Source organism: Dioscorea cayenensis, chromosome 1 (assembly GCF_009730915.1).
Source record: "Dioscorea cayenensis subsp. rotundata cultivar TDr96_F1 chromosome 1, TDr96_F1_v2_PseudoChromosome.rev07_lg8_w22 25.fasta, whole genome shotgun sequence".
NCBI lineage: Eukaryota > Viridiplantae > Streptophyta > Magnoliopsida > Dioscoreales > Dioscoreaceae > Dioscorea > Dioscorea cayenensis.
Window position 1 is genome coordinate 952,332 of NC_052471.1, and position 15,256 is coordinate 967,587.

Consider the following 15,256-nt stretch of genomic DNA (forward strand, 5'->3'; position numbering starts at 1 on the left):
TCTCTGTTTTTTTCTCTTCTCTCATGCGCATGCACACACACAGTGCAATCTTGGGATTGACCAAAAGATAAGGGAAGCATCAACCCAAAGATTCCAAGAAAATCCAAGTTATTTCCTCCTTCCCATGCTCTCTCTCTCTCTCTCTCTCTCTCAACAAAAAAACAGTCTGTCTCTTCATGTGACAATGTTCTCTAACTCATTTTTATTCAAACATGCAGAGCCTCTCTAAAAGTTTAAGGGTTGATATGTGCTTCTCAGACAACTATATAGATTTCTTTTTCAATAAATACTATATAAGTTTTTTTCTTTTTCTTTTTAACTTTATCTTTTAAAAAAGGTTCTCACTATATATAGAAAGAGAGAATTATTCATTTATTTGATGATGAACACCAGTCTGAAAATAGAATTTTAAACAACTGAATATAGACATGGTTTTTGCCCATGAAACAGAGTGCAAATTACATTTTTCACCATTTTTCTCATCCTTCTTACTCAACAATAATAGTTTGAAGGAAAAAATACAAATGAGTATACATTGTCCCACATAAAAACAAGAATTGAGAGCTCATTGTGTGAAGTTTATATCCTACTAATTCTAACAAAATTTTCGGCTCTCTTAAGCCTTTTTCTTGCATAAACTTACTCTCTTGCCCTCAACATTAAAGTTTTTGCTGCCTTCTAACTGCATCTAGTAAACAAGAACAAGAACTATGTTAGAAAACCGAATTGCTCATTTTTGACATACCGGTAAATAATCGAAACCTGTAAAATTACTAACATACCTTTTGCTTCAAGTATGAAAGAGAATCGCGCTTGGAAGAAAAGCCAGAGAAGACAGAGGATGAATGTTCGTCAATTAATACTTTAAGTTGCTTCAACCTTAGAGATTGAGTAGGAACCTGAAATAATTAAATTGAGACATTTGTAATTGACATCAGGCAAATGTAGTTTGTCATCATGAGTTAATTAAAAAGATAACCTGAAGAAGAAGATGCTTGCATAATCTTTTGAGCTTTGGTTTTGTTTCAACATTGACTTCAACCACTGAGCTTTCATTCCTTTTCCGTTTCAAAGAACCACCAGAATCAGTAGAAATTTCAGACTGTTCACCATCACTATCATCAAAGGATGTCTTTTTCCCCTTCCAATGGCTGCCAGCAATCTTTTTGGGTTGAGTGCTAATTCCAAGACCCTGCTTACCAGTTGTAGCTTTATCCTGCAACAGAGAAATAAATAAATGAGACATTTATCTACAGAAGTTCAGATGTATGGAAATTCAAATTCTCATATTATTTTTGTTTTTTTCCAATCAGAAAGGTAAATTAAGGGTGTTAAATCTTTTCTCTAAAATTTACTATGCATGTTGCCAAGAATCACAATCCAGTCAAAGGAAGTCTTTGAAAATAGAGATCATGAAAATTTAAAATAACTGATTTGTGATGGATATGTAGAGAAATGAATAGCCTCCATTAAAGGTTTGAGAATGTAATGAAGAGACAAGATGGTAAAGGAGAAACCAGAGACGAAATGAATGCTCAGAAAATTCTAACCCAGTCCATAGTAAAAGATGATGTGACCATCAACAGGATGATAAGACTGGCAAAAGTCAAAACTCTGGATGGTTGGAATAAAGCTGGTTATACTAAAAAGTCACCATCAAATCTAGTCACTGGACAACTAGTTTGGAACACTGCCCAGTTCTACCATAAGATTCGAACACGTATGCACATATTGAAAAGACTTGATCCGGATCTGTTCAAATTATTATTTTCTATCTAGAATGGAAATGAATCCAGAAATAAAAATGTCCACTAAAAGAAACACAAGAAATGAACAGCTACCTGAACAAGTTTATAAAGCCTTTCTTGATCATCTTCATCAAATGCACCTCTCTTATCAAATGCAAGACCTTCAGATTCTTTTGGTTTGTTGGATTTTTTCTTACGAGACTGTACCCCAAGAAAACCTCCTGAGACAAATCCGTATTTGCACCACCATAAGTCAGAAGCCTCGTTGTCTTTGATACCTGTTACAAAACACATGATGGAAAAAAGGGATAACTGCTAAACTAAAAGAACACCCAACTCAGCAAGAATTCTATTAAGAGAGACAAAATATCAAGCAGGAAGCTTTTGACTTTATCTGGCTACAAAATAAGTTAGAAACTAAAATGTAAAACTAAAATATGTTGACCAAAAAAAGCAACACAGGAAATCAACCATTAGTTTGAACTCAACCAATAGTAGGGGTGTAATTGTTACATCATTGCTTGCGAGCTACTCGAGTTCGACCAAGGAAAACTCAAATCCTGGTCGAGCCAAGTTCAAGCTGGAATAATTGAACAAGCCGATTTCAAATATCTTAATACTTGACTTAGAGTGCTCGCGAGTCTAATTGGGTAGTTATGTATATATATTATTTTATGTTAAAATAAAGAAAAAAATTTGATTCAAGCTTGAGAAGCTCAATTTATATAGAGTCAAGCTCGAGCTCGAGTTATAAAAATAAAACTTGACCAAGTTCAAGCCTAAGCAGGGAACTTTTTGTTAAGCATCCTACTACTCGGCTTGAACTCGATCAATTACACCCCTAACCAATAGGTGTAACAAGACATACATATATAAAATGTAAGCTCTAAATAGATATTGGCATATTGCTTGGGAAATGTACTATCAAATAACAAATATTTCTTAAGCAAATAATCCCTAATACTTTTTGCTTTTAATGGAATCAAGTTGGTCCTATATAGTTGGCAGACGTGTAATTGTTGGCCATTAAGTGGAACAATATTCAAAACAAGAAAGAAAATAAAAAATCAAGGATATCCTTTTTCTGCAAGTACCAAATGATTAGCCCAATAACCATAAACTACACTCCTGGCCAAACGAGTCAAAATGTCCAATAAGAAGGCCATACAAAATAAAGTTCACAATGCAGAGCAAACAGTGAAGGTAAAGACAAATGGGATTGCAACATACCATCTTCATGGCAGGCATGAGCATCTGATATTTCTATTGATGTTGTTTCATCATCTGCATCACATTCTGACTGCAAATCCTCTTCAACCTTATTCCCCTATGAATAATATCATGAAAGTAGTAACCAACACCAGACCTTTTAAATAAATAAATCAAAAGTTATAAATAATATAGACCGTGAATCCGAGTATAATAAAATAAGAAATAGATCTTCTAAAGGATGCAACACTTGCACTGCATAGCTTTTCAGAGTAAGATTGCTGGGTAGAAACACTGAGTCTGTCTATTTGTGGATACAAATTTCTTCCAAAATATTGAAAAAATGGAAGAAAGCAATCCAGATAACATGAATGGTTCATCTAATAGGCTACATAGTAAAAAAAGGATAGTCTTCAGCAGCAACTCCAGACCTCCAAGAAGAATTGGAATAAACATGTACCAGCAGAATCAGGTGCTCATACAATTACCATATGACATTTTACTCATAATCATCCACAAACATATATCTCTCATAGATAATTCACCATATCCCAAGTTTCCAAGAATTTGTTGTTCTTACTATTTTTCACAGCAAACCTTCTTTGCTTCTGAAATACTAGACTCAGAAAAGGCCATACAATTTGAGAAAAGAAAGGGCAATTCAAGAATTATTTGGAAACCATAATATAAGCTCATCAAGAAACACTGAAACAATTTGTTAAAGGCTTCATGCAATGGATATAACCCTTTGTAGAACCAAGTCAAGTAAAATTATGGGAGTATTTGGGATTTTATAGAATACATGAAATTTTTTCAAACATCGGATCAATTACTGTAAATTCTTCATCAAAATAAAGAATCTTGATGCAGTCACAAATGAAAAGGTTAAACTTAGTTATTGCCGCATAAGACGAAAATTCTATCTCGTAGTCAAAGAATCAAATACTTACAAGGATTCCTTGGAGATCTTTCGCAGAGTAAGAATTTACAGATTTCCCTATTTCTCTTCTCTTATACCTGATTAATGTTCCAAAGACATTTGTGGGTAAATCGAGGGGATAAGGAAAAACAAAATGAACTTAAAGCATATAGTGGAAAGCAAAGGATATTAACCTTCCTTGTGGACGAGTTACTTTGGCAGCTGAGCTGTCATTCACAGCAATAATTTCAGGATCTTCTTTAACATTTTCTGTCTCCACAAATTCTGCAAGAAAAATAATCCATATAAATCCATAACATGATCAAAGAGCAAAACCTTACTTTAGTCATTCTTACAGTACCTTTTTCATCAGGATCTGCTACTTGCTGTGATCAAAAACAGAAAATAAGAAAACTTCAGAATTCTAGAACATGATAGGCCTCAAAGCCAATTGAAGAACTACATCACATGGCAACCATAAAAATAAAGTACATTACCACTTTCAATCTTTTGAGAATGTTATCAAATTGAGAGGTATCAAGAACCCAGTTATTAGCAGGATTGTCTACACCAATGCCTACAGGACATGAGATTAAAATTGCATCAGAAAATCCATGAAACATCTGATACCCAATTATTCAACCACCTTTTCTAATCTAAAAAAGGCAATATTTCCCCATAGTGTTAGTTGTTGCAGAAGAGAGAAGATAACAACCTTTTGTGTCTTGTTTGTTTTTAACTCTAACATGTCCTCTGATTCCCTGTTTCTCTTTGCCAAGACCTTCACCTTCTTCCCATCCCTAAAAGGAAAGGGATAAAACAAAAGCATTTCAAGATAACAACTATATCAATTGAATTAACAGATAAATCGGCACAATTCAGGAAAAAACTTATAAAAATGACTGAACCAAATATATTTAAAAATAATAAGATTCATGTATATTATTCCAAAAAGAATCTTACAACTTTAAAAGAAAAATATTCAATTAAATTCAACATGAGTCCAGGCATAAATCTATTCTAGTATTTTATCCAGCAATGCCGTCCTACAACCAATAAAAGTTCCATCTTTCATCTATCTAGTATCTACATCCCAAAATGCTTCAAGTGCACTAAACTATCAGCTCAACTCAACCAAAAACCCCAACAGTTTGCTCACAATTGAAGGCATGGCAAGACATAATCAAGACAAAGCAACAAAACCTCCGTAAAAACAAGCAAAAGAATACACACACACACACACACACACACACACACACACACACACCCAAAAGGTCAATCATTTACCATCTGCTTCATGAGCCGGAAGGCGGCGGACTGCCGAGCGACCCCGGCGTAGCATTGGGGAGCCTCCGGAGACGCCATGAAAGTATGCTGCACGTTCAACGCGGTGGTCTCCGGGTCCCCGCCGCCGCGGGTGCAATAGCAGAGCGGTGGTTACCGCGATTATCAGAGAAAGTTCAGAAGCGAGAGATTGAAAACCCTAAAAAAGCCTTCTTTTGATTTCTTTAGCCCTGTTTTATTGAGAGTGAACTAGACAACGCGCGACAACATACTATCATGGGCTTTGCAACGGGCTCAAAGCCCAACCCAAAATCCCAATTGGAGATTTTTTCTTTAAAAAAATTATTTATTTATTTATTTATACAACTTAGCCCTTTACTTTGTCAATATTGTTGTGCACATAAATAATTCTATTCTTCTCTTGTCTGTCAATGAATACAAAATAGGTTTTATGTTTAAATTAAAAGTATTAGCATGTATTACAAGTAGTTTTTAACACGAAATGTAATAAACTCTTTTTTCACAACAACGTGAAAACCGCTTGTAGTGGAATTAATCCTTCAAAACATTTATGTCTTTGAGTTGAGATTCAACCTCACATGCTTACTAATTTGGGAGCATAAGAGTGTTCTTTTGAACATATGACCATGCTTACAAATTACAATCATTCAATTAAGCCCAATAAATGAAATAAAAATATTTTTTCTAGTAAAAAGTATGAACTGATAGAAATAGACTTGATTACATTGTTATTCAGAAATTAGGTAAGCACGTGCATGCTATCTTATATAAAATGCATATATCTAAGCACATGTGGTCATTGTTCACAAACCCTACAAAAATCAAGCACAAATTTTTAGTGGCTCAAACAGCACACAGAATTCACACCGAAAACTCTCTTATCATCCACAGCCTCAGAAAAGTTAAATTAATACAAAAACAAAAAACAAAAAAGAGGGAGATCTCAAAGCAAACTAATCACAATCTATTGATACATGGATACATACAAGAGGCCCTACAAAGCCAGATGATTATTGGGATTTTATATACAGTGATAAAAATAACTGACCCACACAGTCAAAACTTAGCTCAGGAATGGGGATGTGCAGCAGATCTGTACAGGCCCCCCCAAAACTACCTGTAGAAATATCATACATGGCCCCTTATTATAAATTTGTGATTTTAGAGTACACTGAAAGAACAAAATGGTTGCCGAATTCTTCGCTTCCCAAATTGCAAAGCTTCGTGTCAGCTCAGGCACTTTACAGGTCTCTATTGTATTCCAAGTATGGAAGCTTGGAAACAGGCTGTCGTTATTCACCTTTCACCCTGGAAAATATGGTGAACATTAACCTAAGTTAGGGCTGAAAGCACCGAGATGAAATTTTTGAAGTTTTTCTTCACCTACATTAGAGTTGCATTCATGTTTCCATCACCCCGGAGAGCATTGTTGGTGCTGTGGTGTTTGATTTCATCTGCGGAATCATCATATGTTGAGAGCAACACTCTCTGCATTAATCCAACCATGTTTCAGATTGTGTTGGGCAAGAATGATAAGACCAACAATATATGGGTGATGAGAAAACTAGGTTAATGTTTACAGACATTGCAGGGATGCTGTACATCCTCCTGATTTTTTTTTTTTCCTTTTAATGTTATCGGTTTCGAAAGTAGGAAGCATTTCACCCATTTTTGTTCATGGTTTAATTAGGCAATTTAATGGGGCTGCTAGATTTTGATGCCCTTTATCTGTAACATAATCAAAATTTCTCCTCATTTTGAGCTGATTTGAAGAACATAATCTATGCAAACATAATAATATTTGGGTCATTCCATAAAGCCCTGGCTTAAAAACACAAGAACACTTAGGCATGCTGATTTTCCATTAAAATATTGAAAGTAGTAAATTGAAGTAGTTCAACAAAAAATTTTTTGCATGATTATGCATTAACTGATTATGCATTAACGAAGGCACTTACATGATCCTCAAAATCAGGGCTAGTCAAATTGATGGAGAGATTCCTCATCAACAACAAAACCTGCATAAAATCATCAAAAGAATGCATACACTTGTGAGTAAAACCTTAACAGCAGAAGGAAAAACTCACAAACATTATAAATATAGGATGAAAAAGATAGAGATAAAATGCATCTATGGGGTAGCAAAACCTATGAAGACAAGCTCTTTCTGAAGACAATCAGACCATACACGCATACAACAGAATATCAAAACTAGAATGCAACTTGATGAAGAAAAATCAATATATCCTGAAGTAGAAATTATAGGATGCAAAAGATAATTAATGGTGTATCTGAATAATACTAGGTCAAATACTAGTGGAGAAAACAAAGCATCATGTTCTCTTCTTCTGATCAGAATAACAAAAGAACTTCGGCATGCCATCAATCTAAGGGATATAAATGTGCAAGCATCCATCCTCACTAAGAAATAATGCAGTATTATAAATGCTTTAGTTGCTATAGAATCAGAATCGAAGTAATATAAATGAAAAAGCATTTGCCTTCACCAAGAAATAATGCAATATTATAAATGCTATAGTAGCTATAAAATCAGATTATTATGAAGGGACCTTTAAAGCAAAGTAAACCAGAGAAATATAACCTACAACACACTAAATTGATAGAATCAAGAGACTAGGCTTCAGAAATTGCATACTGTTTCAACATCAATTGGATCCATCTCCTTCAGTTTCTGCAAATGCCCAGTTGTGCTTGGGTCAAACACGCTCCCTATAAAGCTGTATACTTGAGCGAAATCTGGCATCACTTCATATACACCAAGACAGATGAAAACAAAATCAAATAACGAAAATTGGAGAGATAAAATGCAGAAATTAATGAAGATAAAGAGTATAACACCAACGATAAGTTATGAATGATAACTGAACTTGGACCACGTGAGCTGAAAAGGAAACTAAACAAAGAATATGCCCATTTCAGAGAGTATGAATAAACAGATAAAAGTAAAGGTCAGAGAATTCTTTCCATACTTGCCACATGCATATCTAAGTGGCAAGAAACATGTAAACAGCCAATACATTATCTTGTTCCATAAAAGCACTCATTTATGCACAGATTTTAACAATTTAATCGCTCTAAAACTAACTCACTTGGATATATTGGAAAAAGATATGTTCATAGAATTGAGATTATGTGTTTTGCCTCCATGGACAGCATAGTTTTACGCTAACATAATTTTGGAAGCAATCCAAGCCAACAAATGAAATGCCCTGCTTCAGTGCTTCTGAAAATCCTCTGTTTAACTGATCATGATGAAATTTTACCATTATGTAAAAGAAAATTCTTGGATCAGAAGCATTTAGATGTCGGAGTGCACCTTTGGGAACATAGGATAAGCCAAGAGCTAAGACCTGCCAATTAGGAGTGCCTAAGGGCATTAGACCCATGGATTCTGTAAGTGATTTATACTTCAGAAAACTAAATCTACAATTAACGTGGATGGTTGCAAAATCACCATCATTTTAACTTGGAAGACCAGAAAGAGATTTTCCCTTAGTAATCAAGCTTAAAACAAGCATAGAGAGCCTAGGCTGGCAATAATCATCCACAAACTAGTAGAGTACAAGATTCACCAAGTTCACATCTCCTCTTCAAATTATTACATCATTTTACATGCATGGCATGACAATGGTGATATGCTTTAAAAGCCATGCACAAACACAAAAGATAGACAAGAAAACAGAATTTGCATAATGGCAACCTAAAATTTCTCATATGCAACGATCAGTGAAACCAAGTCCCAAAACAATGTCAATTTAATCAATTATGCATTAAAGACATTAGCACATCCAATGAAAAGACAATTAGGACAGCATGAAAGACAACAACACTTTAAGAAAGCTCACACTCAGTTAAAAAGAAGCCTCTTACTGATGCTTTACATCACATTAAAAAATTCATGTAGCTTAAACTTCTTTATCAATTTTCTAGATGTTTGCCTGTGTGATGCAAGAAGGTACTCACCACGAAGTGATGGGACATGATTCCCTTGATCAGTTGTTTCACAAGCAGGCCATGTCCTGGGAGAGCTTTCAGTGCTACTACAAACACAATTATTAACAAACCCAGCTCCTGGAGTTCCAATATCATCTATAAACATGAAAAAGAAAAACTAGCTACATTCAATCTTCCAACATTAAAATTGGGTGAGGAAGGATCAAAATATTCATGTAAGAATATTTCAATAACACAAAACCTTTATTAATGCGGGCCGCAAGAACAGGCTGAACTGAACTATGTGCCCAGGAAGGGACTGTTGCAGCAGGACTTGAGTTTTTAAGTACTGAAGATGAATCTGTCCGGATAGGATAACCTGCTTCAATCAGACAGGAGGACCCTTGAAGAGGCGTTGTAGCTTGAGATAACAGAGGAGCTGCAAAAGATTTGAAATACCAGAAGAAATTAGTTTTATAGCATTAAATGCAAGGAGAATAGTAGCGTTAAGAAGTTCCTGACTATTTTTATTAGCCTTCTGTGGATAGGGATGAGCTGCTTTTCGCTTGGGCCTAGGTGGTGGAACATGTTCACTTGTACCATTCTTCTGAACCTTCAGAAAATACTTTTGAGCATGGCTTCTTATCTGCAAGCACTGCTGTTCAGTATCGACATGATGAACTTACAGATACATATATAATATACATATATATATATGAATGAACTTTATGATGTAAAATCACCAATAAAGAAGAAAACCAATTAAAGAAATTACAAAGAACGATTACATAGCAGTAGTAGATATATTGCACAAAGAGAACATCACAATTTTCCTCCCCAAAAAGAGAGATGGTTGTTGCACTAATAAAGGCTTTGAGAAAGTGTTTTTAAAAAAGAAGCATTTAATGATGTAATGCTTGCTGGACATGGCCACTTGCAGGAGTCCTTCCTCAATTTAATCCAAAGCTAATTAGCATGAAAATCAAATGCAATGGGGCATCTAAAATAACAAAGCATGCTTATCAAAAGGAGCAGTGGTTTGCCGAGTAGCTGATGCAGCAATCTTTCACTTACTTTATCACTGACCTCACACTCACAGTATAAGAAATTGAAAGAGGGCACATCTAATAGGAAGTGAGAAATTTATGTATGCATTTCAGAAGAATACTTGGGAGGTCTCTCTTTGGACCTAAACTTACGGATTTTCAAACACTCAAAACTTTAAACCTAATCAAGGGGCATTGCTACAGTTAGATAACGAACTAAGTCACACAAGAATAACAAAATGACTAAACCTGACAAAGAAGTTCATGAGCCTCTTGGTACTAATTTTAAAAGATCACATATAGATATATATATATATATATACTGTGACCCATACTTTTTCTTACACAACTGACAGCTCAAGGAGAGCAAATGGAAGAACTGACACATATTGGCAAAAATGATCAGATGTAAATTAATTGATTCTCCATTAACAATAAAGCCTAAACATAAGTTGACAGTTAAAGGGAAGGTAAAAAAGACATCGTACAATCATCAAGACCAGTATAATGGCCAAGCTGCCAACACTGAATATTGTACAAGAAGATATTGAGTAAAGTAAGTGGCTAAAGTCCCTCTATATGAGGAAATGAATTCCACAAGATATTGCACCACTCGCCCAGGGGAGTTTCAAAATGTGCTACATCATTATAGCCATGACATAATAAAGTAAAAAATGCCCAACACTCCATCATAAAGAACATTGGCCAAGAAAAGCAGTTACTTCAACTGTTCTCACTATGCCAAAGAACATTTAACTTCTCCATACTTCTGGATCACAATGCATAAAAACGTATGCTTAATGGGTATACTGTATGCATCACAATGTCAACCATTTTTCCAAAATTAAGTGCAAAATATCTCTCCTTCAAAATACATACTCTCTGCACATGGAAATTGTCCTGTCATCTTTCCTAAGTCTGGTCCTATAAATTGACATAACATACATGAACAAATAGCAACTTCCCAAATTTGGGCATGTGTCCTAAAGTTCAAAATTTTACCATGCCCAATGCAATAGAGATATGCTTAATATACAAGATATGAAAAATGGATTTTATTACAACTGTTGAAGAAACTGACTTGATTTCCAAGACAAACTAGCACGTGGAATGCAATTTCCCATTCTTCAAAGCATTCAATAAACCCATATTTCTATTTGTAATTCAAGCCAAAGCGGAAAAAAGGGATTAAAACAACACTGTTGACAGTATATGTTATAGCCGACCCATTAAAACAGCCGAAACATGCTTTCCCCTTGAATAGTGGCAATTTGTTGTGAAATACATCAGAAGCTTGACTATATCTACAAAAATACCTGGATGACTGTCTTTGATCCAACAAATGCTTCTATCTTCTTCCAATCGCGATCAAACCTGTAAAGAGAAAATTTAAAAAGAAGAAATTAGTAGTCATTGCGTGAAATGACGAAAACGGATAGGAAAATGGTGAGTAGACCTGCTAAGAGTACTAGATCAGAAAATGAGCAAGTACTCTATCGCATCCATGTTTCCCGTAGAATAACGGAAAACAAACTAAAAAATAACTTCAAAATCGAGTCACAAAGGATTTTTTTTTTTAACAAGATCAGCAAAAAAAACGAAAAAAAGAAGAAAAAAAATGAAAAAGATAATTTTTTGTGTGAGTTACTTGAAAGATTTTTCTTGAAGGTCAAGATAAAGTTAAACAAGAGCTTAAGCTAATGTGCAGGTGAAAGAGGAATGAAAACTTCAGATATGCACTCTTTCCCCCTACTAACATCTTGCCCTTTCCAATAAATATCCGACTTAATCTTATACAAATAAGATCACACACTACCCAATATAAACTGGTATTTAACATCATTTTGGACATATTGCTGCAAACTTTGTAAACCAACAGAATACCAAAACCAATTTATTTATTCAAAAGGTACCTATAGACAGAAACAAATCCAAACCTCAAAACAAAATCTTTGAATCAAACTTGGCCCTCAAAATCCCAAACAATACCAAAACAAAGATTTTAGGCGACCACGAAAAAAAAAATGAATTGAGAAGAGATGCAATTTTCAAAAGGATAACCACCACAGTGAACACCCTAAATCAATTCACCAGGCCAATCACAATAAACTAAAGTTCAAAAACTCCAAAGCCATTGCAGACAATTCACAAAATCCAAGTTTCAAATGCCCAAGAAAAGCTTACTTACCAAGGCAAGACCAAACAGCTAATTCACCTACTCTAACGAGGCTTCCATAGCAAAAGAAGAGAAACCTCGAGTATCAAACCCAAGTAAAACCTCAACCAAACCAGAGCCTCCAAAACCCACGACAGGTATCCATAACGAAAGAAGAAGAAACCCAAGCTTCAACCCCAAGAAAAACCTCAACAAAATCAGAGCCTCCAAAACCCAAAGCGGGGTATATCAACAAGTTACCCAAAACCTAATTTTCTACACTCTAGAAACGGATAAAGACCTAGTTTTAACTTAAATCACAAAACCTAAACGCCGGCTATTAACAGCGAAATACGAATCTAGAGTAATAGACAAAAACACAACAAAAAATTGAAAGTAAAGAGAGCAAAAGAGAAGAATCCAAAGAAGAAAAAAAAGCCTCTTTTTTGATAACATGTTCGTTTAGATGACGAAAACAAGATAGATAACCAAATAAAGAAACTGCCTACAAAAAATTTCAACTTTTCTTTTTCTTAAATTCCTCGATCAATAGAAACCCTAAATCTTCAATAAATCAAAACACAGAACAAAAAATAGGGAAACAAAAAAGGGTGGGTTCTCACAATTGGAGTGCCTCAAGGAACTTGTCATGCTCTTGCTCCGTCCAACTCTCCCTCGACTTAGTAATGGTATAGGGCTTCCTGATCTTCTTCCCCAGATCCTCAGACGAGGAGACCGTAGTCGGCACAGCTCCACCAGCTGCAAGAGCCATCCCAAGCTGCTGCGCCTGCGGCTGCTGCTGCTGGACCTCCGCCGCCACAAAGAACCCAGGTGGCTCCGGCGATGGGATGAGAGACACCATACGATCGTGATCCGGTGGCGTGAGGCTGCTGGTGGTTCTGCTTTCGCTGGCTGTTTGCTCTGGTGGTCTTGTGAGGTAGTGGAAGTAGCTTTCGTTCCACAGAGAGAGAAAGAGAGAGACGGGTGGTGAACTGAGTAGTTGCGTGGCCCCTCGAATTCCAAGCCTCAAGCTATATACAAAAGCTTTCATTTCTATCCATATATGTCTCTACACACACAAAACACACCCCTCCATATTATTATTATTATTATTTATTTTATTTTTATTTTTTATTTATTATATTAAATTATATTATGTGTTATATATGAAAGGGGGGAAAATGGTACGTATAACAGGTACTTGATAAATAAGTTTTTTTACGTATACAACCCTGTTGATATGCGAGAATTACATAAACATCCTTCCTTCTAGATAACGGCTAAAAAATTAGTCTGTCGTGTTTATACTCCGACAGATTCATATGTGTGTGTATATTATATATATAGCACTCAATTAAATAATTTTGAATTTTATTCCATTAAAAATATAGATTTATCTTATAATCAATTGGTCACAAAAAATATATAAAAATTTAATGTGTAATGTAACTAGTCATATATTTATATGATGATTTTAAGACTATAAGTGTAATTTTGAGAATACCTCATAATTAATATTTATAACTTAGCATGGCACTTTTATTTTATTTTTTTAATTTATACATGGCGCGTTGATTAATTGATCATGTAGGTAAACAAGATAATGATTTTTGTTTAAAAGAGTCAATAAACCATCTAGAGCATATTGAAAAAATGGTGAATAACTATTATAACTTCAAAAATATGCCTTACAAGTAAAATGATAAGGTTATGGTACAAATGATTTAGAATCGCGCAAAACCGCTAGAGATGATTAAGTAACTTACAATCATAACAAGGAGATGGGTAAAGTTAGATAGAGCTTCTAAAAAATGATTATTAAAAAGAATCATTCATTAATGGTTACTTTATCAATTTAATATCTCAAGGCTATTCAATCATATCCTCAATTGGCAAGGTTATTCAATCAGATCCTCAATTGAAAAGACGCTCTTGTCAGCCCTAAATAAAGTGCACAATATCAAAAGCTACATTTTATACTCATCACTAAATCTTCCTATTTCAAATAAACATTGATTGAATATGTAGTTATTCTTCTTTAACCAAATATTTCAAAAAAGTGACTCAAATAAAAAACTGTGTGTCCCATCATAAGAGTCCCAAGTTGAGCCTCCACAAGAACTGTTTTTTCAATTACTATTATTTTCTCCAAGCATAAACCCTCCTTTCTTTACATGACCATCTAAAGATGGTTTGGCAACAGTGTAATAGAAGTACTGTTTCTTCGTAATTTATAAAGGAAAATTTTTTGGAGTTGTTGACATATTAAGCTCGAGTATATGACTTCAATTGTCATTTAATTGAATTTCCTGATTATATTTTTGCTAACCTAATTATATTTCCACCAACATACGGCAGTTGGGGCAGCAACTGTAAGGTTGAAGAAATGGTACTTGAGGCAATGACTTCAAGGCAAATTACATGATTAAAATAACAATAAATAAATAGAACTCACATGACAACTTGTGACTTTCTGTGGCCGGTGCTTGCGAGGATGTTCCCACTTGTTCTAGATTTGCTGTCATTGAAAAACAGGACAATCATGCTCTCTGCTTTGACGTTTCCTTTGTTACATGTTGATAAAGCATTGGGCAATGGGAGCTCTACCAACCATGCAAAAGACCCTTTGTTTATACGGACTAATGAAACGGGGGAAAAAATTGCCAGAAAGAAAACTATACAAACAATTAAGATATTAATCTTAAATCCTTTTTTTTTTAATAAATATTGAATTTTTTCCTTCATAAATTCCAACAGATAAACATCATTTTCACATTACTTACCCCCACTTCTTGCTGCTTCTTAGATCAAGCACACCAATAACTTGGGTGGCCAAGCCTGCTTTCTTATCCGAATGAGCATCACTGTCACAAAAAGGTAACTTAAATGACGTATACATTGAGTGTATCACAAAGAGTAA

At 34.8% G+C, this 15,256-nt stretch overlaps 2 protein-coding genes across 6 annotated transcripts; both read right to left on the reverse strand.

Annotated features, from left to right (window-relative positions):
• Positions 1–550: 550 nt before the first annotated feature.
• LOC120264707 (G patch domain-containing protein 4) lies at positions 551–5,372 on the reverse strand. The gene is made up of 11 exons (XM_039272532.1): positions 5,164–5,372; positions 4,592–4,676; positions 4,374–4,453; positions 4,238–4,262; positions 4,071–4,161; positions 3,908–3,974; positions 2,979–3,075; positions 1,842–2,026; positions 980–1,216; positions 783–899; positions 551–682 (listed from the first exon to the last, which is right to left on the reverse strand). The coding sequence occupies exons 1-11, from the start codon at positions 5,239–5,241 to the stop codon at positions 617–619; spliced, it is 1,128 nt and encodes a 375-aa protein (XP_039128466.1). The 5' UTR covers positions 5,242–5,372; the 3' UTR covers positions 551–616.
• Positions 5,373–6,041: 669 nt separating this feature from the next.
• LOC120260668 (protein REVEILLE 6-like) lies at positions 6,042–15,250 on the reverse strand. Of its 5 annotated transcripts, none has more exons than XM_039268311.1 (11): positions 15,120–15,250; positions 14,792–14,854; positions 12,960–13,367; positions 11,498–11,555; positions 9,658–9,781; positions 9,398–9,574; positions 9,166–9,291; positions 7,838–7,947; positions 7,140–7,199; positions 6,569–6,669; positions 6,042–6,489 (listed from the first exon to the last, which is right to left on the reverse strand). In XM_039268311.1, exons 1-11 carry the CDS (start codon positions 15,233–15,235, stop codon positions 6,474–6,476), a joined length of 1,359 nt encoding a protein of 452 aa, XP_039124245.1. In that variant the 5' UTR covers positions 15,236–15,250; the 3' UTR covers positions 6,042–6,473. The 5 variants fall into 5 exon arrangements, 3 of the variants coding, with proteins under 3 accessions (XP_039124245.1, XP_039124316.1, XP_039124178.1); XM_039268382.1 differs by having other exon boundaries at positions 6,569–6,635; positions 9,658–9,790; XM_039268244.1 differs by having other exon boundaries at positions 9,658–9,790.
• Positions 15,251–15,256: the final 6 nt, after the last annotated feature.